Here is a 22,522-nt window from a genome sequence, read left to right as displayed (position 1 = left end):
TTGGGTTACATGATGGGAAATAAGATCTTTTTTTTTTTCATTTCTGTTTTGAGTCTATAGTTCCCCATCCCATCAGCTTGCATGCTTCTTTCATCTCTTCAGCACCACATTTACTAATTGTCTCTTAGGCTACACACTTTGGAGATAGCTAGGTTCATTTGTGCTACATTTTTGCCCTTGGCCACGTCAATCTAATCTCCTGATACACTTGCTACCTCTCAAATCGAGTTTTTGCTCAACTGAGAAACCATCTGTTAACCCTTCAACTGTATTACACAGTACCTCTTTAGTTCAGATGAGATGTGTAAAACCATGGGGTGTTGAGCTGGAAGAGACTTTATAGACCATCTTGTCTAAACTCAGAAGAGATAATTATAGGCAGTTAGTTGGGTACAGTTTTTTTGTTAATGTGTTTTTGATGGATACATCATGCTACACATAGGCAATTCTGCCTTTGGGGTTTATAATCTGTTACTGCAAACCCTAGCTATGAAGAACGTCAGTAGGGTCAAGTCCATTCGTGTGTAATGCTGATAGGCAGTGAATAACCACGGTCAAGCCAAATCTCTGTGACACTTACCTTCCTCTTCCGTAAAATGAGGAGAATGAATATCTACTTTATAAACTGTAAGATGCTTTTTCTTTTGGTTTGGGAAGAACCTTGGACAGGAAGGAAAACAAAAATGTGTCAGTCAATCTGAGAATCACTTAGTTATTACATGGGCCCCCAAGCCCAGAAGATACTAGCTTAACCTAAAAGGAATGATCTTGGAAATAAGTATTTCTAGTATATTAAATGTGCTATTCACTAGTCAAGCAATCACTGGTTTCCTTAAAGTCCTAAGCAATACTATAAAACAAAAGATCGTATCTGCTTTCAAGAGATTACAGTGAAGTTAATCATTTAGTTGCACTTTAGGGCATTTGTGTTATTATTTATGGTAACTTAGAAAACGGGAAGTATTAAAGGACCTATGAAAATACTGTAAATCAATTTTAAAAGTGTATAAGCTGGCATATTTTTCAATTTGTTTGCAAGGCTGGCTTAACGATTGGCATGATAACAGTGGTTACTCTCATAAGGCGTTACATATATAGATTTAAATGATTTTTACAAGTAAAAATAAAATTTTGTAGTCATTTAGTTTAGTTCAACAAACATTTATTGAGGATATGAGTAATCAAAGGTTGTCCCAGTACTCAAGGCGATGATTGTCAGGTAGCAGAAACAATTACAAGTTGATGGAAAACGCTGGGATTGAAGTACGCACAAAGAGCTATGGAAGCCCTGTAGGGACTGGGGAGTAAGAAGGGATGTCAAGAAGGCTGCTATGCAGAAGCAGCAATGTTCATTCAGTTTTTTAACTTCTTTAGAGCAATTTTATTTATAATCTATTTTTCCCAATTACCCATTACATTAGAAACATTATCATGCCTGTCACTGATGAAACATATTAAGAAAAGTGAAAAATACATATTCTTTAAAGTGCCTCCCTTTTAAGGATTTTGTATCAGTGAAGCACTGACTGTGGAATTCGTGTACAGTCTTCAGAAGTCACATATATAAGCTCCGACTGTCAATAGCAGCTTAACAGGCTCTATCAAACCAAGCATTACCAAGTATAGGTAAAATTACACATATTTGAAACTTATATCATTATTTTCCTACCAATGAGTGATTCATTGTAATTTTCATCATGCCTTCAAAAATCCCTGAGAGAGGCCAGAAACCCATTCTGCTGATGAAGAAACTAAGGTAAAGATTTCTCTTTGGTCTCAGTGTAAGAGCCTGGAATATGTCAGCGAGATTATTGCTTTTGACCTTATCAAGTTTCTTGATCCCACTTTACACCCTTAAGTTTTAATGTTTCTCTTCTGTATCCAAAAGTGAGGCATATTTGAGATTTGTTCTGTGTATCGCAAGTATATTGCATGATACGCACAAAGTGCTCAAAGTGTGTGGTACCGCAAGAAGCTAAAGCCAGGAGCTGTCCCTCTGACTGTCCAGTTTAGGAGAAAAGATACGTCAAATGGGTCCTCAGTGAAGCACTGATTGTGGAATTCATATATAGTCTTCAGAAGTCACGGTATGTGATATGTGCATTCATAGATTTTTTTTTTGTTTAAATCACAGTCATCTGTCTGAAGCATTCTTCACTGGATTCTTCCATTGAATTAACTGGATTGAATGAACTTCTATTGAATTAACTTCTGTTGTCTTCACTGGATTCTTCTTGTATAAGAAGTTCATAGCTTCCCTCATTCCAGCTGATACACTTGACAACACTATAAAAGGAAACAAGACATTTTAGAGTTGAGATTAAGACAATACATAAATAAGTAACCTGTTTTCCAACTTTTTTCCCCGGTTATATAGCTTTTAATAAATTATGCAGATTATTAGGAGGAGTATCCTGGCATTTTGAATCCAGCTGATTCATGCATGGTGTTCTTAAAATAATTTTAAAACTACATGATTTCTTTTAGTCATGTAGATATCCCATCTGTCCCATTGTTAACTCTGTGTAGTCCCCATAAACTAGTTCTAACTAAAGCTATGAAGGAAGTTCCTGTTTGAGAGCTGTAACTGAAGCCTAGAAACTTCGGAGGTAAGACAGCATGTAATTTCGATTTTTAAAATATTGAGTAGTGTAGGGTTAAAAAAAATTCTCAGAAGCCCATCTACATTTACCTTATTATTAAAAGGACAACTGCCTTTTATCTATTTGTTATAACAGAATTTATAAATATATGAAGACTAAAATTAGAATTACCTATTATTCTACTCACCATGTATGCAATTCTTTTCTTTAATTTAAATTTTATTTTCCTACTTTTTAAAAAAATCTTTTTTTTTTGGTAAAGATGGGAGTCTCACTATGTTGCCCAGATTGGTCTTGAACTCCTGGCCTCAAGCAGTCCTCCTGCCTCAACTTCCCAAAGTGCTGGGGTTACAGGCATGAGCCACGGTGCCTGCTACAATTCTTATTAGTTATTTTTCATGAAATGGCTGTACCATCATGTACTTAAACATTCTCCCACTGTTTGACAGTTTGGTCATTTAAAATTTTTTTGCTATAATTAACGTTTTTATATATTAATTTTTGACAGCATTACTGATTACTTCTTTAGAGTATGTTTCCAAAAGGAATTGCTGGATCAATCACTATGAACTTTGAAAAAAGAGCTTTTGATACATTCATGAATTGCTTTATGATACAGCTGAATAGCACTATTATCAACAATGTGTAAGGTCAGTTGTCTCATGTGCTCACCAGCGCAGTATGTATTGGTAATTTTGTTAATTCAATAGATGAATAGTCTCTTTTTAAAAAAGATAACTAGTATAAATAACTTTTCATCAAAATTAGAGGAACTGCAAATACTGTTGTTCTCTGTCTGACACAGATCTAGGTATCAGAATTCAATAGAAACAATAAGTGGGCCGGGCGCGGTGCCTCAAGCCTGTAATCCCAGCACTTTGGGAGGCCAAGGCGGGCGGATCACGAGGTCAGGAGATCGAGACCATCCTGGCTAACATGGTGAAACCCCGTCTCTACTAAAAAATACAAAAAACTAGCCGGGCGAGGTGGCAGGCGCCTGTAGTCCCAGCTACTCGGGAGACTGAGGCAGGAGAATGGCATGAACCCGGGAGGCGGAGCTGGCAGTGAGCTGAGATTAGGCCACTGCACTCCCGCCCGGGCCATAGAGCCAGACTCCATCTCAAAAAAAAAAAAAAAAAAAAAAAAAAAAAGAAAGAAACAATAAGTACTAAGCTCCTACTATGAGTAAGACATGAGCCGGCCAGTTCAGGAGTTTGCCATCTTGGCAGGATGCTTAACACCTGTGCTTAAGGTACTTTCCTCCCTAACTCAGAGCCTTACCCCAAAGTGCTTAGGAGAAAGCAGAGAAGGCCTGGCTTCTTGTGCCCCCACTGCCTTGATTCGCATCACTGTGCTGTGTTATCAGTCACATGAAATGCACAGGGCTCAGCAGAAGCAGATTAATGAGCTCTTCACTAATGTGTCAAAAAAATTTGCTTGGACATTTCAGCAATCATTCATCTAGCCAGCTCACATTTTTTGTTAAATAGAAAGCAAAAAGAAGGCATAAATATTGCTTTTATATGTATGCTTCTGATCTATCCATTATATGTACTATTCATAAATGGAATTTTGTGCTTCTTTAATTTGAATATTTAAATTTAAAAGCATTTAAACAGAAGTTTAAACAAGTCATTAAAACAGACAAAGTCATTAAACAAGCCACCTTTGGAAAGAGAACTCAATAGTCAGCACATCCTATCTGCTTTTGTCATTTATACAAGAATCCACGTGAAAGTCAATCTAATTACAGCAATATTTGACCATCAGGGGATATTGTACTCTGGGAAATCATAGTTTAAGGTATACATCTCTAATCTTAGATGCTAATTTAATCAATGGTTTAAAGGCGGGGAGTTATAACGAACACAGTCTCTGAGTTCTTTACGTATGTCACTCTCTTTTTCTTCCTAAGTCTCCCAAAATTATTGACAGATGCTTTCACATATTTTTATTTATTTTAATGACATGGGGGTCTTGCTGTGTTGTCCAGGCTGGTCTCAAACACCTGGGCTCAAAATGATCTTCCCGCCTCAGTCTCCTGAGTAGCTGGGACTTCAGGCATGCACCACCATGACCGGCTCTCTTTTTTAATTAAAAAATTTATTTTATTAAAATATGAAACACTTCATGAATTTTCATGTCATCCTTGCACAGGGAGCGTGCCAATCTTCACTGTATCATTCCAATTTTGTATATATGCTGCTGAAGCGAGCACTTCATGTCTAAAAGTTCTTGGGAAAAGCACATTCTGAGGCAAAATTTCAACAGATCTATGTAATTTTACTGGTGAGGTTAGGGAATTCACTTAATCCATATACTCTTTGATAAAATGATTAAAAGTAATGACGTACCATAGACTGATGGCTGGAAGTAGTAACAGACCAGCAGACAGCAGGAAAGTGAAGCCAGGGTACCAAGCAACAGTGACTGAGTAAATTCCATTAAAAGTAGACACTGCAGTGACTCCTCCAAGTGTTTCTAAGAAAGCAATACAAGCAAACAGGGTACCTGTTTGGGGTAGCGGTATAGAGGGAGAAAAAGAAAAGGCAGAATTACAAAACAACGAACACAAACTAACGAAGACAACTGTTACTCATTGAAAACACTAAAAATGAGGGCACTGCTTGGTGAATGAAATGCACGTTATTCCCTGAAAGTCCCTAGGAAGTCAGCAGCCTATTCTGCAGCTGAGGAAACTAAGGGAAAGGTTCTCCTTGGACCTGATGGGAGAGACGTTAAAAACTCCAGATAGCTGAGTTCCAGTGTCCACAGGGCAAAGCTAAAAAGACAATGCATTCACAATAGCAAAGTCTTGGAATCAACGCAAATGTCCATCTGTGACAGACTGGATTAAGAAAATGTGGCACATATACACCATGGAATACTATGCAGCCATAAAAAAGGATGAGTTTGCGTCCTTTGTAGGGACATGGATGCAGCTGGAAACCATCATTCTTAGCAAACTATCACAAGAAGAGAAAACCAAACACCGCATGTTCTCACTCATAGGTGGGAACTGATCAATGACATCACTTGGACTCGGGAAGGGGAACATCACACATCGGGGCCTATCATGGAGGGGGAGGGGGGAGGGATTGCATTGGGAGTTATACCTGATATAAATGACGAATTGATGGGTGCTGATGAGTTGATGGGTGCAGCACACCAACATGGTACAAGTATACATATGTAACAAACCTGCACGTTATGCACATGTACCCTAGAACTTAAAGTATAATAATAAAAAATAAAAATAAAAAGACAATGCAGCCGACTCTTTTGAAAACTGCAGGTCTTTCCTCTCTGCCACAGCCCCAGGCAAAGCCACACCTACCCCGGCTCTTCAGGATGCTGTCTCCCACCCTCTGTCCCTGTCCCCATGCTAATCTGTGACGCCTGAAAGCGCAGGATGGCTCCTAACAAGCAATGCTTCCTGCAAGAGCCTTTTGAAAGGTAAAGAAAACCTTATCTGCTCCCCAGTCTGGCAACAGTGACAGCTGCAGGCAAAGAGAGGAGATTCTTACCATACATTCTGCAACTGGAATTTTATCCCTCTCTTCAATGTGACCAAAAAATTCCATCACCACTAGATTCGCATGTTTGACTCATCAAATTAACCATCCTGTGCTCTAGTGAAGGTTTATGCCACAGTTTAATGTTAAGTGATTCTTGAAAACACATGTTTCCACCTTATTGCTTGCAACTGCCTCTGCCCTAAAGTGCCTTACAAGATGAAGAATGGGGATTCTGCCACGGTCACACTTGCTATACACCAAAGCTGGTCGAGGGCAGGCCACTCAGCATTGTTCATGAAGTCTGCATGGTCAGTACAAGCTCACAGTCAGAAACAGACAGTGTTCTACCTAGGGCTAGTTTTGTCTGGAATCCAAGACCATGTCAACTGAAGAGTTAAACCTCCAAAAGACAGCCTGACCATCTTCATGTGCTTTTCTTCCTCTTTGTCAAATTGCTCATCATCAGATATAAAATTTCATGACCACTTTCAGTCAGCTTGATCTGGCTTTCTTGGTCTCAGTTCCTATATATGTATCTTCTGCTTTCTGCAGATTTTGTCAAGAAGCCACTATGCTTGTTCCCCACTTTGCCAAGTTTACTTTTCCATGATAAACTGCAATGCATTTTTCTTATTGACAGTACACATCACGTAAATAATTGTGTTTGCTTGGACTGATAGGAAGGAAAAGGCCAAGCTTGAGGGTTATCTTTCAAAATTAGATATGGTTTATGTCTATATTCTAATTTTCCCCATGGTCTTGATCTTTTAGACTGTGTATTGATTTTTATCTATTTAAACTTTTTCATTTTATTGTACATATTCTCATATATTGCTTCAAATTATTCACTGAATGATAGGACATACCTTCATAAAACATGCATCTATCTCTGCGAAATATCATGTGATCACTTATGTGTCTTCTTTTGACTAAAATGAAAGCTTTGTTGATCTGCCTTGCTCACAGCTGTATCCCTAGGGCTCAGCTGTTCTGGTGCATGGCAGGCATTTAATAAATATTTGTCAAATGAATGAATAAAAGCTTAATTCAGGATCCCACTTACCAGTCATCAAGTAGCATGCAGACTTACTGCCTCCATGATTTATGATAATACATTAAGTCAGTTTAACTGGAAGGATGCTCTTCTACTTGTCTAACTACATTATTTTCTTTTATTTCTGATCTCTTGCTGCAGCCAGGAATAGTGCTATGGAAAACAGACTGCACAGCACTAGTTCTATTATATAAGGGTTTTAATCTATTCTTGATGGGAAATAGGTCAGACACTGCACCATCTGTTCTGATGGAACCACACTATTATGAAGTAGCGTTAGCTTATTGCCCAACTTCTCTGAGCAGTTCAACTTGTTTAACAGTTGCCAGAGATAAAACAGGATTAAAGGATAAGTCCAACTGAGTTCATCTTCTAAATTCTGTTTTTTGTTTTTGTTTTTGTTTTTCTTAATGGACTAGACCTCAAAAATCAAGTCTGTTTTACTGTACCCCAATTTATAATCACAAGGAGTATATGGGTGATACCCAGGTAAAATACTCCAAGGCAGCTTCAGCTATGAGTTCACAGTGGTGCGGAGCATAGAGATTTCAAAATAATTACCGGAATTCCATTTTCTTACCTTTCTTATTTAAGATAATAGAAATAATGAGAGGCTCCTGAAAACTTCGGCATATTTCCCCACTCCTCTCATTATTTAAAGTGCCTAATATTTTCACAAAAATGGCCTATTTAAATAATAATGAAGGATGGGAATACATTTAGTTATAGAAATGTTGGCATCATCCAAAAGATTGTTTAGTTTGCAGTTAAGAACAAAATAAGTATCCCAGAATAATGAAGTCACAATTCACAGTTACCAGAATTCAGAATAAGAAATGCCAAAATGTAAACATTTTAAAATATTACTGTATTTAACAGTATGATATAACTTTTTTATTTTTATTTTTATTTTTCATAGAGATAGAGTCTCCCTCTGTTGCCCACGCTGCTCTTGAACTCCAGGCCTCAAGTGATCCTCCCACCTCGGCCTCCTAAAGTGCTGGGATTATAGGTGTGAGCCACTGCACCTGGCGGAGATGACTTTTTAAAAGCCTTTGTAAACTAAACCAAATATAAACAAAAATAAACTTTACACTTGAACCTCTATTTTAGCTCTAAATCAAAGCAGGTAAATTTTTTTTTCCCCAACAGCTTTATTGAGATATAATTAACATCCCACAAAACTCACCCTTTTAAAGTCTGCAATTCAGTGGTTCTTAGTATGTTACAGAGTTGTGCAACCATCACCAGTATCTGTGGAACATTTTCATCAGCCCCAAAAGAAAGCGTATACCCAAGCTGGGCGCGGTGGCTCAAGCTTGTAATCCCAGCGCTTTGGGAGGCCGAGACAGGTGGATCACGATGTCAGGAGATTGAGACCATCCTGGCTGACACGGTGAAACCCCGTCTCTACTAAAAAATACAAAAAACTAGCCGGGCGAGGTGGCGGGCACCTGTAGTCCCAGCTACTCGGGAGGCTGAGGCAGGAGAATGGCGTAAACCTGGGAGGTGGAGTTTGCAGTGAGCTGAGATCCAGCCACTGCACTCCAGCCTGGGCGACAGAGCCAGACTCCGTCTCAAAAAAAAAAAAAAAAAAAGAGAAACCGTATACCATAAGTAGTCATTCCCCTTCCCCAGCCCCAGTCAAGCCCTAATCGAATTTCTGTCTCTATGGATTTACCTAATCTGCACATTTCACGTAAACAGAATCATATTTAAATGACAATATGTAGCCTTTTGTGACTGGCTTCTTAAATTTTGCATAATCATTTCATAGTTCATCCATGTTACGGCATGTAACAGAATGATATTTCTTTTTATTGCAGAAGAGCAGTTTGCTGGATGGATAAACCACATTTTGTTTATCCATTTATCAGTTCATGAACATTTGCTGGGTTTCACTTTTTGGCTATTATGAATAATGCTGCCATGAACAAGATTTTGTGTGGACATATGCTTTCACTTCTCGTGGTATGTAAGTAGCGGAGGGACTGCTGAATCATAAGGCAACCAGCTTTCTGAGGAACTGCCAAACTGCTTTGCACAGCTGCTGCACCATTTTACGTTCCTACTCGCCATGTATGAGGGCTCCAATTTCTCCACATCCTCATCAACACTTGCTATGGCCTATTTTATTTTGGCACCCCAGTGGGTCTCACTCTGTGGTTTTGCTTTGCATTTCCCTGATGGCTAGTGATATCTAGCATTTTCATGTGCCTATCGGTCATTTGTATATCTTCTATTCAAATCCTTTGCCCGTTTTTAAACTGAGCTGTCTTTTTGTTGTTGAATTTTAAGAGTTCTTAAATATGCTGCATACGAGTTCCTGATCAGACAAATATAATTAGCAAATATCTTCTCCCATTCTGTGGGTTGTCGGTTGCCCTTTCTCTCCTTCCTTCCTCCTCTCCTCTCCCCTCCCCTCCCCTTCCCTCCCCACCCCTCTCCTCTCTTTTCCTTTTCCTTTTTTCCTTCCCTCCTCTCCCCTCCCCTCCCCTCCCGTTCCCTCCCCTCCTCTCCCCTCCCCACCCCTCCCCTCTCCTTTCCTTTCCTTTTTGTATTTTTAGTAGAGACAGGGTTTCGCCATGTTGGTCAGACTGGTCTCGAACTCCTGACCTCGGGTGATGAACCCACCTTGCCCTTCCAAACTGCTGGGATTACAGGTGTGAGCCACTGCGCCTGGCCTCACTTTCTTGATGTTGTCTTTTGAAACATAAAAATTTTTCAAAGGATGAATGAAATTTTTGGATGAAGTCTAATCTATCAATGTTTTCCTTTGTTGTTGTGCTTTTGGTGTCGCATAATCCAAAGAAGCAGATAGATTTTTACATAGTTTATACAAAATTTCCCATTCTTTAGTGGTTTTCAAAGTAGTCATCATCACATCATCTATAAACAAATGCGTGAATATAAAGCTTCATCTTTTTTTTTTTTTTTTTTTTTTTTGAGACAGAGTCTCGCTCTGTGGCCCAGGCTGGAGTGCAGTGGCTGGATCTCAGCTCACTACAAGCTCCGCCTTCCGGGTTTACGCCATTCTCCTGCCTCAGCCTCCCGAGTAGCTGGGACTATAGGCGCCTGCCACCTCGCCCAGCTAGTTTTTTGTATTTTTTAGTAGAGACGGGGTTTCACTGTGTCAGCCAGGATGGTCTCGATCTCCTGACCTCGTGATCCGCCCGTCTTGGCCTCCCAAAGTGCTGGGATTACAGGCTTGAGCCACCGCGCCTGGCTAAAGCTTCATCTTATGAGTGTAAAATAAGAGGCCGGGCACGGTGGCTCATGCCTGTAATCCCAGCACTTTGGGAGGCTAAGGTGGGCTGATCACCTGAGGTCAGGAGTTCAAGACCAGCCTGGCCAACATGGTGAAACCCCGTCTGTACTAAAAACACAAAAATTAGCCAAGCCTGGTGGCAGGAACCTGTAATCCCAGCTACTCAGGAGGCTGAGGCAGGAGAATCGCTTGAACCCAGGAGGTGGAGGTTGCAGTGAGCCACGATCGCATCATTGCACCTCAGCCTGGACAACAAGAGCAAAACTCTGTCTCAAAAAAAAAAAAAGAAAGAAAGAAAGCATATTTTTAATTTATTGAATTATGTAGTCTTCTCTAGTGTTGACTAAACGGGTAAAAATACAGTAGCATAATTATGAATTATTCATAAATCAAATAAGTACATTCACAGCACAGGGCTAAGATATGACATTAAAGAAAGTGCCAATGTCTAATAAGATTCATATGATACAAAAGGGAGGGAGGACAACCCCATATGCCTGATATCTAACTAGTAACTAGTTCTCACTGAAAATTTAATTTTTGTCTTTGCTGCATCCTGGTTATTCTCTGCCCACCCCTTCAACTGTTTGACTTTGTGTGCCCTGCTCTGTGCTTGGGAAGCTGACCCCACAGATTGTATGACTTGGATTTTCTTGCTGGCCTGAGTTCCCGCTGCACTTGGTTAAAAGGGTGAAACGGGGGAAAGGTTACGGTGTTTCTTGTTTGCTTCCTATCTGGGGCATCTCTCTGGCTGCCCTGACAATGCCCGCTCTCTATAATGGCCTTCATGAAAGTCGCTTGATTGAACCAGCTGAGTGGGACCACGTTTTCTGCCAGGACTCTGAGTCAGGCCCAGCTGTGACATTTGTAGGGGCCAGTGTAAGAACATGATTAGAGGCCTATATATTATATTCTAACGATTTTAAAGTTATTTGAAATCTGGCTAACAAACCGTTCACTAAAATATATTATGCCTTTGTACTGTGAAAAATATCCCTTTGTAATGAATGCTCTAGAAGACCAGCACACACTTAGGCTTCTCCGATGTTTTCAGAGTTCCATGTAGGAACAGGGTGGCCCAGGGTGAACTGGCCCTCAGCCCTTGGTGCCCAGCTGGAGCCCACCTCCATTCTGCTCTACCCCTTGCACCACCCTACTCAGAAAGGGTCATTTACATGTGGGTGTAGAGTACCCCCATCCTGCGATTCCAAGGTCCAGCCAGACCCTCTATAAGGAGTCGCCCCTTGGCTCCTTGCTTGGTCTACAGGTGAGCACACTGGGCACCATCCACTCTCAGGAGAAGGTGGCTGAGGAAGAGGATCATCCAGGCCCTTACTGGACATGAGCCCAGAACTGTCTGGGCTGGGAATTGCAGGGATCCAAGTGAGCAGAGTTCAGTCTAGAAGGAAGGAGATGTGGTGAGCTCCCAGTGGGCATCTCCCACCTGGCGCTGAGGTGTCCTTTCTTCTTAGGGCGGGGCACGGCCCAGAGCCCGGCGAGCTCTCTGAAGTACAAGGCCCTAGGCAGGGGCTCCCTTACAAGAGTGAAAGCCTTTTCCTCACAGAGCTTACCACTTTATTCAAAAGGAGATCCGTGCGTAAAAAGGGCTGTAGAATATTCTGAAGCATTAAACATTGATTGTACACAGATTTGAGTTTGTAAAGATGGTAGATTCATATTTCTTAAGCAAATTAAACTCACCTTGTTCAGTCGAATGAACCACTTTTGACAACATGGCCCGGAGAACAGAGAATGGCACAACAGTGAAAAGGAACGGCACCCTGGCTGTGAGAGAAAGGACTCAAAATCACTGGCTGATTCTGAAAGCTAATGGCCCATTTAAAACAGGAAACACTTTCACTCTGTCTAAATATTTCCTTTTCTACAAGCATCCTAACTCATTGTATCTAAAAATTGAATGAATTAATTGTAGAACTCCGTTTGATGAATTAAAGTAGACTATGGACAGGTCAGTTTAAGGTTAATTTACTTGAGAATTCCTATTCCAGTACAAAGAACAAGAGACCATGTAGTTTTTAGGTCTAGATCTATTTATATAATCTGCCGATTAAGACTGATCTGCTGGCCGGGCTCAGTGGCTCATGCCTGTAATCCCAGCACTTTGGGAGGCCGCGGCAGTTGGATCACCTGAGTTCGGGAATTCGAGACCAGCCTCACTAACATGGAGAAACCCTGTCTCTACTGAAAATACCAAATTAGCCAGGCATGGTGGCACATGTCTGTAATCCCAGCTACTTGGGAGGCTGAGGCAGGAGGATCGCTTGAACCTGGGAGGCAGAGGTTGCAGTGAGCCCAGATCGCACCACTGCACTTCAGCCTCGCTACAGAGTGAGACTCTGTCTCAAAAAAAAAAAAAAAAAAAAAGACTGGTCTGCTTATTTTCCTGATTATGTATTAACCTCTTATTTAGCAAATTGTGACTGCGAATTCGTTTTTGTTTGTGCTTTTTTCAGACTTGGCACTCTCAGTGTTAGCATGTCTTTATTATATTGATTCATTTATTGGTAAACTGGTTCTTTATCATCTTGCCTGTTCATCTTTGTGGCAGAATAACTCCGTAAACACAAATTACCTCTGGTCTTCAGTTATGACCCTTAATAGTCAGTAGTTTTAATTACATCATAAAATAGTAAAATATGAAAATATGACATTAGCAGATCACTTTACAGTTCTCAAAGCGTTTTCACATAGGTTAACTTACTTGGCCTTGGCAGCTCTTAGGGGGACAGGGAGAAAAACTGGCCATTATTGAATGGTAGGGATTGTGCTAAGCGAGTACTTGACAGCTACCTAATATTCACTGTAATCCTCTAAATTAGGTAGTACCGTGCCCATTTTACAGATGAGAAAATTAGGGCTGAGAGTAGTTCAGTAACTTGTCCAAGACCATCTAGGACTATAGATGGAAGTTGGGCCCAATTCTGTTTGGTGACACTGCTTCCCTGCAAGATAATCAGGGGTTAACACCTTTATTAGAGGAAAGAGTAAACTGGACCCTTCCCAGACTCTCATTTTATAGTTCCATAGCCTTTTCCAATGCAGTATCTTACTCGAATCCTGCAAAAACCGTTATGAGGTAGGTAGTTAAGGAAGCAGGCTAATTTGCCAACCAGCAATTCATCAAAAATCAATTTATGAAATGGCCAATTTGCTGAAATCTCAATTTGCAAAACCTGTCTTTAAAAAATTTCTTCTTGAATATATTAAATTGACATAGTTTTTTGTCTTGTAAGTATTTTTAGTATACCTTATATCATTGTCCTAAATATTTTTATGGAAAGTAGTCTTCTTAGTAGCATTTTAAGAAATGTTCACTTTAGTGAAAGCTATATTGAAGAACTGACTCATAACAAGAACATTCCTGAAAACAATTTTGTGGCAAATATACAAATCTGGGAAATGTGGTTATTCAGTGAATTAAATTTTGAAAAGCAAATTTGGCTTTCAGCTTATTGACGCCTGGCAAACTAGCTATTGCCCTTTAATTGCACTAGAATGGCTTAAATAGAGGGCTTTATATTAAAGTTTCTCCCCCAGTAAACAATAATCATTTTATATGAATATCAGATACATAGTTCTAAAGCTAGACTTGGAACTTACCTAAAAACATCATCAGTGTTGTCTTGGCAAAGGCGGTCATAGCCATTCCTGTCATCGTGGTAAAAATCCCAATGAAGGCCATATGAATATCTTCCATACAATAAGAAAAAAGCCATATTCCTAGGAAACTAGTCAAAAAAGAGGCACTATTCAAAGCTGATCCATAACCTATAAAAACTTCATTCCAGCAGAGTGGTGAATCCAATTCATAAAGGATAAAAATTGGGGAAATGCCAATTACCACAAAAAAATAAGTGATCATTGTAAAAAGTAACAAACAGAGTAAAAATCGTCTCTTACTGGAAGCATTTTTAAAAAGCATGTAAGTTCGGTAAAATAGGTTTTTGAAGCCTTCACTACATGACATAGTAACATTCTGAGATGAAAACTCTTTCACTGGATCACCAAGAAAAAATAAAATATAGATCAAATTAACAGCAAGAGAAACAGCAATAATTAGAAACGACCACCCAAAACCTAGCCCTCTAATAAAATAGCCAGATAGCAGTCCTGTTAGTCCAGTAACAAGTCCAACTAGAAAGTCAATGATAGCTATTCGAATTGTTTTTTGTTTGTGTTCTTTACACTGATCAACTATATAAGCAAAGCAGGCTCCCCAAAATGTGGTATAATTGCCACAAAATGCACCAACAAAGGTAGATGCAATCAAAAGCTGGAATGGAAAGGCAAAATAGCAAAGCAAACAGAGCCAAACGCTGGTTGCAAGAGCACCAACGGAAGACAAAATCATAGGGAATTTTCGCCCGTAGTGATCACTAATAGACAGAAGTATGAATGTAGACACCAGACCAGGAATTAATCCACTTATGTCCATCTGCAGATTAAAACGTGACACTTTTTTCTGGACTTCCTGCAAAGAAATACAAAGAAATGTGTTTACAGTAGTTTACACAATGTGCATACAAGTATCATGGTGCATGCTTTTTGCCCTGTGGCCAATAGGTTATGGATGAGGAATCTCTAGTGCATGGGCAGGACTAATACAGCTTACATTTTCATCCAGTTTACAAAGCAATACAGACTGAGTATCCCTTATCTGAAATGCTTGACACCAGAAGTGTTTCGGATTTTGGATTTTTTCAGACTTTGGGATATAATGAGATACCTTGTGGATGGGACTCACATTTAAACAGAAAGTTCATTTATGTTTCATATGTACTTCATACATATAGCCTGAAGGTAATTTTATACAATATTTTAAACAATTTGTGCATAAAACAGTTGCTACTGAGTACTTGTGTGTGGAATTTTACACTCTGGTAAAATGTGGTGATCAAAAAGTTTCAGATTTTGGCCGGGCGTGGTGGCTCATGCCTGTAATTCTCATATTTTGGGAGACCGAGGCAGGAGGATCACTTGAGGTCAGGAGTTTGAGACCAGCTTGGCCAACATGGTAAAACTCTTGTCTGTACCAAAAAATACAACAAAATAAAAAAAAAAATTAACCTTTATTTAGGGAGAGCTTGGCTGTTGCCCTTTTTTTTAAACCTATGTCTTCACAGATAGATTAATGAGAAACATATTCCTTCATTTACTAAATAAAAGAACATTTAGAATAAGATAAAATTGAAAGAGGAGCCTTACACTGTCTACAGATGGTAGTGTGCCATGGCTGAGTGTGGTGGCTTGTGCTTATAATCCCAGCGCTGTGGGAGGCCGAGGTGGGAGCATCGCGTGTGCCCAGGAATTTGAGACCAGCCTGAGCAACAGAGTGAGACCCTGTCTCTAAAAATACATTAAAAAAAAAAAAATAGGCCAGGCGCGGTGGTTCACACCTGTAATCCCAGCACTTTCGGAGGCTGAGGTGGGTGGATCACTTGAGGTCAGGAGTTTGAGACCAGCCTGGCCAACAGGGCAAAACCCTGTCTCTATTGAAAATACAAAAATTAGCCAGGCGTGGTGGTAGGTGCCTGTAGTCTCAGCTACTCGGGAGGCTAAGGCAGAAGAATTGCTTGAACCTGGGAGGCAGAGGTTGCAGTGAGCTGAGATTGTGCCATTGCACTCCAGCCTGGGTGACAGAGTGAGACTCCATCTCAAATAAATAAAAATAAAAAGTAAATAAAGGTGGTAGTATGTCATGACCTGAGGAGTAAGATAAACTCAACTTCCAAGGACCAAAATGACAATAACAGATGACATACACACACAGATTGGAAGATGTATCAATCATTACACTAGTTATTTGATGGAAGGAATTTTGCATGATCTGAAAACATTTTTTGCTTGCCATTTCTCTGTATTTTCCAAAGTCAATATAAAGTGTGTACCATTTGTATACTGGGAAATGCTAAGCTGATTTAAAAAAACAGATTTAAACCTTTTTTAGTCATTGAATGAATCACTGAAGGCAATGGTGGTGCCTCCTGGGAAACAAAAATGTTCCTTTGTCCTAAGGAGCAAACGGAGTATAGGCCAGCACTCCAGCATGGGTGGCAGGGTGAGGGCCGCGGGGGTTCTGGTTCCCGGAGGTCTAAGAGCACCAACTTTAAGGGAAAGGATCCCGGGTAGCAGGTTCTCTTGAATATTAATCCAATTAAGAAACAATAAATGAAAAAGTCCATTTGAAAATTTGGCAAAAATCTTTGACATGAGACCACTGCTCTGGGCAATAGAGGGCTCTCAGCAGCTGGGCCAGGCTGGAGGTGGGCCAACACTTGCCACCTGTACGGCTGCAGAAGCCACCAAGCTGGCTGGACCAAGGCGTGTCTTCCCTCACGCCGAGAGGGCAAGAGCAGCAGACTTTCCCAGACATTCTAGTCCTCTCCTCCCAGGTCCCTCCCACTGCAACCAGGGGGCCTGCTCCTAGGGGTCAGCTGAAAGAAAGCACAGAATCAAACACAGAAGGTGAAGAGCCTATAAGAAGAGATTTGTTAAAAGATACAAAATTAAGCTAGACAGGAGGAGTAAGTTACAGTGTTCTGTAGCACCACAGGGTGACTGCAGTTAACAGTAATACATTATATAGTTTCAAAGAGCAAGAAGGAGGATACTGAATGTTCCCAACACAAAGAAATGAGAGATGTTTGAGCTGATGGATATGCTAATTAGCCTGATCTGATCACTGTACATTGTATGTATCAAAACACTACTGTATGCACCATGAATATGTACAATGATTATTTGTCAATTAAAAAAAAAATAATGCCGGGCACGGTGGCTCACACCTGTAATCCCAACACTTTGAGAGGCCCAGGCAGGAGGCTCACTTGAGGCCAGGAGTTCAAGGCCATCCTGGGAAACAGAGCAAGACCCTGTCTCTACAAAAAAAAAAAAAATTAAAAATGAGCTGAGTGTAGTGGCAAGGGCCTGTGGTCCCAGCTACTCAGGAGGCTGAGGTGAGAGGATCGCTTGAGCCTAGAGTCCAAAGTTGCAGAGAGCTATCGCCACACCACTCCACTCCAGCGTGGGCAGCAGAATGAGACCCTGTCTCAAAAAGTACCATACATGCATAAATCATAATAAACAAAAAACACTTCAGGTGATTCCAACGTCCAGTCAAGGTTAAAAAACACTGTGTGAGAGGTTCCAGGATGGGATTCAAGTATGTATACTAACAAACGTCTCCAAAGCCGAAATCTGAAGAGCATCCCTACCGTAGGACCCCAACTTTGAAACTAAGAGGATTTGTTAAACTCTATTCTGTTTATGTGTTTTTGTCAACCTAGAGAGACTCTGGGCTTCTCAGGTTCAGAGCCATTTTGCCTATCCCTGTCACCACAGGATAATGTGTTCGACGCCAGAACCTTGATGTCTTCCAGGCTGTTCAGAAATAATCACTTCCAAGAAAACATTTCCCATGGGAATGAGGAAATGAGTAAGCTTAGGGGTTGTGCCAAACTGCCTAGCCTCACCCCAGCAAGGTTCCACCTGACACCTCGGGAAGTGCTAGAACCTTGCCTCTAGGGCGATTTGCCATTTCCTCCTTCTCAGGCTCTTCTCCCAGTCACAGAGACACACAGAGCCAGCAGGAGGTGACTCAATCTCTTTCACTGGGAAGGCAGCACCACTCCTTTACAATCACAAAATATCCCCAAGAAGAAGAGTTTAGAGTTTACAGGTGTGATTTGTTTTTGAGGCATTGTAGGAAAAAAAAACATTTCCAACCCTGGATACCATCTCTTTGCATTTTGAAATGGTAGACTTTTGTCAAAAGCTGCCCAAGGGACCAGGAGAATGGTGATGTGCATCCCGTTTCACACACCAAAAATTGGGGAGGTGGCTGGAGAGGGAAGAAGAAAGGCCTCCTTAATATCTGGCTAAACATTTTTGGTGTCAACGGGGGATACTCCGCACTCCAGATGTCCCTACACAGCTGCTCCTTAACATGTGACAGCCAAGGCTGATTTGACACGACACCACCACCAAACAATAAACGCTCCTTCACCCTACCCTATGACAGACACTGTCCCACAATCTCAGTGATGGGCCACTTTCTAGAGTCCCTGAAAACTGGGACATGCAGAAACAGTAAAAGGATTGGGGAAGAAGAGAGCAAGGGAGAGAGAGATGTTTCTGGAGAGAGAGATGTTTCTCTCTCTCCCTTGTTTCAGCCACCCCTGGCCACCAAGTAGCCCATTCCAACCTGCCCTGCCCCAACTTTCAGACTTTTTTTTTTTTTTTGGACAAAGGAAGGAGACAGCCACAGAGGAGATGACACTGTGGTGACACTTTCCGAGAGAAAGGAGAAGAGCTAGTGTCGCAGAGGAGGAGGGTCTTTTAAGAAGAGGCAGATTTGAAAGGTGTCAGGAAACTTCAAATGGGGTGAGATCCCAGTAAAGGCCATTAGGTTTGGGATTTAGGACTTTGATGGCTGCCCTAGAGAGAGCAATGGATGATGAGTTCAGAGTCCTCTGACTCAAAAGCCCTTTACGCATTCCCTTTTTAACAAAATACTATGGAGATTGTAATTTCTTACCTCCTGGAATGCAAAAATTGGACTGCTTTTGTTTTTTTCACACTCAGAAATATTGCTATCAGATGAAAACGTGTAGTTGCCAGTTTCTTCCCATATTCTCCGATAAACATATTGCGTTGTCAGCGGACTGGTCAAAGTCATAGCAAATGCACTAAGGAAAATGGCAGGCTCTACAAATAAAATCTTCATATTGCCTGGGCAGGTAGCCGTATTCTATAAAAAGTGAAAACGGAGAAAGATCATCTGTCTCATCCCAGATGCTAGATATTCAAAGATGGGGAAGTTTGAGAAATTTCGTGGAGTAAATGTTTAAACAAGCAAACTAGAGAACAGAAAAGGCAGTAAGCACTTTCTCAGAGAATAACTTTTACTTTGGAGTAGAGTACTCTGTAGCAACCTGAGGCTGCAGTGCTTTCCATTTTTATGATTACGACATTGTAGGACTCAAGCGCCTTTGAGTCTTTGAAATAATAAATTGTCACCATCTTGGTTAGCCAATGATCACAGTACAGTTCCCCACACTGTATACTGCCAACTGCTTTTTCATAAGTTCAACAATGAGGTTCCTTTTGGGAAGCCACAGTTGCACAACTGTTATTGTTATTTTGCTGCGTATTAACAACGGACAGGGAGGGGGCGTTTTAAAAAGCAGCTCCCAATCGGAAGGGCCTTATTTTTAACTCACCCCACGATTACAGTCTTCCTGCCAGGCTGGGCTCAGGTGGGGCCGTGCCCCGGGCTGTCGCCCCGGATGCCCTGCGCTCGCGCGCGCCCGGGTTCAGGGCAGCCTCTGGACTGGGGCAACGGAGGACGCGCCGGGGACAGTAACCTCGGGCTGCGCGGCTGGCGCTGGGTGGGGAGGGGACTTTCCCGTCGAACTCGACCAAATTACGCTAGTCGGGGAGTCTCAAGCGTATTGTAAAGCAAACCACGGCAAGCGCACTTCCGCGTCCCGAGTGACACCTGCACGGTTCCCCGCGCAGCCCTCGGCTTCCTCGCGGCTCCGCGGACTTGGCCTCAGCGAGGTGCGGCGGGGCACGGGGCGGCTGCTCCTTCTGCGCAGTGGACACTTGGCCGATCGGTGCCTCTGTCGGTGGGTCCGTGGCCCCGCCAGCGCTCGGCGGTGACTCGGCCGCAGCCAGCTGAGCATTGCTGTCCGCCCAGGAGGCGGGGTCGGCTGCGGTGGCGCTGTCACTGTTCTACCCGGGTCTCCTGCGATTGGGCCCAGCGGCCGGTGCCCCAGCGGCGATTGGTCCACCCCGACGTCACTCTTCCCCCGGAGAGTGGCTAGTGGATCGTGCACCCACCCTCGGAGGTCCGGAGTGGATCCTGCGCGGCGGAGCAGCCACTCAGCACCGCTGTTGGGTGCTGGGCCGCGCCGCAGGCTCAAAGGCTTTGGAGTTGCAAAGCGTTTCTGAATCCAAATATCGTTTCTCATATGAACACATAAAATAACTGCTGCAAAAGTAACATGTTTGGGCTGTAGCGCCCAGGAGGATCCCGGTCGGCCGGGCAGGTGCCCGCAGAAGAGGGGAAGGGGCGCCGGTGGAGGGCATAGTAAAGAGAGTGTTCAATGCAGAGTTAGTGGAGGGTTGGAATGTGGTCGCTGGCTCTTCCTGGGCAGGGGGGAAGGGGGGGCTCTTGGGCAAATCGTTAAATTTTTATGAACCTCCATGTCTTTATCTGCCACGTGAGGATAATAACAGTCTTACAGGGCTGTCTAATTAAACACTCAGCATGTGTACACAACATAATCCCTGGACGTAGGAGGAGTTGTCAGTGCTCTCCAATACACCCACCAGGAACACGCTTGTAGTGAAAGAATTGAGCTATTACTTCTTGAAGCCAGGAGGAATGCATGCGTGAGGAACCGTGGGGGCATCTCAGTAAGAAGGTGTTAGATTTTACTATGGGCTTGTGTTACATGATTTTGGGAAGAGTTCAAGAAAGCAAGGCCTTACTCTGGATTGGTTGCTGTAATTCTATGTGGAAGTGGCAGTAATTCTATGATTGGGTATCTTAATAAGTCTTATTTAGGAGTCAAGACTAGACAGAGGCTAAAGCCATGAATGATAAAGAAGCAGCAGTCACACATATTTGTCATTTTTGTGGTTTAGACAATGCCCAAATTTTGTCCGTGTTCAGACAAAATTATGACGTGGTCTTGTTTTTGTTTTGATCATGGTTACAGAATGCTCTTGTCTGACTTTGGTGTTCTGTGAAATTGTTTTCATTCGACAGAACACCATGGTCCAGAAAAGTTCTTAGCAACACCAAGGCCCAGCTGTTAGTTCCAGCACCTAGATGTCAGAGCTGCTTTCTCTTCCTCAGCACTCCTTAAATGACAGTTATGTCACTGAATGTAGAGTTAAACGTCTTTGGTTTGAGTCCTAATTGCTACTTAGTAGCTGGTAGACTTGGACTTGCCACTTAATCTTCTCAGCTTCTTCATATCAGCATTTATGAAGCACTTGTTATGAGTTTCAAACAATGGAGCATGAATACTGGAAAGAAGATATACAAACACGAGTAAGGGATAGTTTGCAAGGAAGACATAATATTTTAAATTGCAGTACTTTGTGCTAATAACGAGATTATTTTAAATGGCACTTAGAAGGTGTCTTTTTTTTTTTTTTTTTTTTTTTTTTTTTTGAGGCAGAGTCTCGCTCTGTCTCCCAGGCCGGAGCGCAGTGACAGGATCTTGGCTCACTGCAACCTCCGCCTTCCGGGTTCAAGCAATTATCCTGCCTCGGCCTCCTGAGTAGCTGGGGTTACAGGCGTGCGCCACCATGCCTGGCTAATTTTTTTTTTTTTTTTTTTTTTTTTGAGACGGAGTCTCGCTCTGTCGCCCAGGCTGGAGTGCAGTGGCCGGATCTCAGCTCACTGCAAGCTCCGCCCCCCGGGTTCCCGCCATCGGGACCACAGGCGCCGCCACCTCGCCCGGCTAGTTTTTTGTATTTTTAGTAGAGACGGGGTTTCACCGTGTTAGCCAGGATGGTCTCGATCTCCTGACCTCGTGGTCCGCCCGCCTCAGCCTCCCAAAGTGCTGGGATTACAGGCACGCGCCACTGCGCCTGGCTGAAGATGTCCTTTCTTATGGGGCAAAAATAATTAGTGTCCAATATACTTCCATGCTTTGCATTCCTACTCTTCCACATGAAGAAGAAAGCCAGGTCTTCTTAATGAGTTCTGCTGCTGATCTCTATAGTGACAACAGTCATTATGGAAGCCTTTTTTTTTTCCCCCTAGTAATATAAAGTGCTTCAGTATGTATTAAAGAAGCCTTGACTCTTAATTGTCACTCTATTGGGCACAGTGGAGCAAAAACAATTCTAAAACCAAGTATATGGAAACCATCAAGACCTGTCACTCCCATTTCTCCACAGCTATGGTTGCTCCTCACAGACTCCCACTCCAGCCTTCTTCCTTCAAAGACTCTGAGAGAAGAAATAAAAAATAAAAGCAAGTGTGCAAGGAGCAGTGGCCATTCAGCAGACATACTCTCCCTGGCCGTGTTTCTGA

General features: G+C 42.1%; 1 protein-coding gene and 1 non-coding gene across 3 annotated transcripts; both read right to left on the bottom strand.

The window, feature by feature from the left end:
* Positions 1 to 1,145: 1,145 nt before the first annotated feature.
* SLC46A3 (solute carrier family 46 member 3) lies at positions 1,146 to 20,201 on the bottom strand. Of its 2 annotated transcripts, XM_023208749.1 has the most exons (6): positions 19,686 to 20,201; positions 19,001 to 19,213; positions 14,065 to 14,935; positions 12,145 to 12,228; positions 4,958 to 5,114; positions 1,151 to 2,286 (listed from the first exon to the last, which is right to left on the bottom strand). In XM_023208749.1, exons 2-6 carry the CDS (start codon positions 19,187 to 19,189, stop codon positions 2,205 to 2,207), a joined length of 1,383 nt encoding a protein of 460 aa, XP_023064517.1. In that variant the 5' UTR covers positions 19,190 to 19,213; positions 19,686 to 20,201; the 3' UTR covers positions 1,151 to 2,204. The 2 variants fall into 2 exon arrangements, with proteins under 2 accessions (XP_023064518.1, XP_023064517.1); XM_023208750.2 differs by lacking the exon at positions 4,958 to 5,114 and having other exon boundaries at positions 1,146 to 2,286; positions 19,686 to 19,836.
* LOC111540534 lies at positions 4,716 to 4,821 on the bottom strand. Its single transcript, XR_002731013.1, has one exon. It is a non-coding gene; the product is annotated as a U6 spliceosomal RNA (small nuclear RNA).
* Positions 20,202 to 22,522: the final 2,321 nt, after the last annotated feature.

The sequence above is a fragment of the Piliocolobus tephrosceles genome, chromosome X, assembly GCF_002776525.5.
Source record: "Piliocolobus tephrosceles isolate RC106 chromosome X, ASM277652v3, whole genome shotgun sequence".
NCBI lineage: Eukaryota > Metazoa > Chordata > Mammalia > Primates > Cercopithecidae > Piliocolobus > Piliocolobus tephrosceles.
Note: the sequence above shows the minus strand (reverse complement) of the source record. Positions and strands in the feature narration are given on the sequence as shown.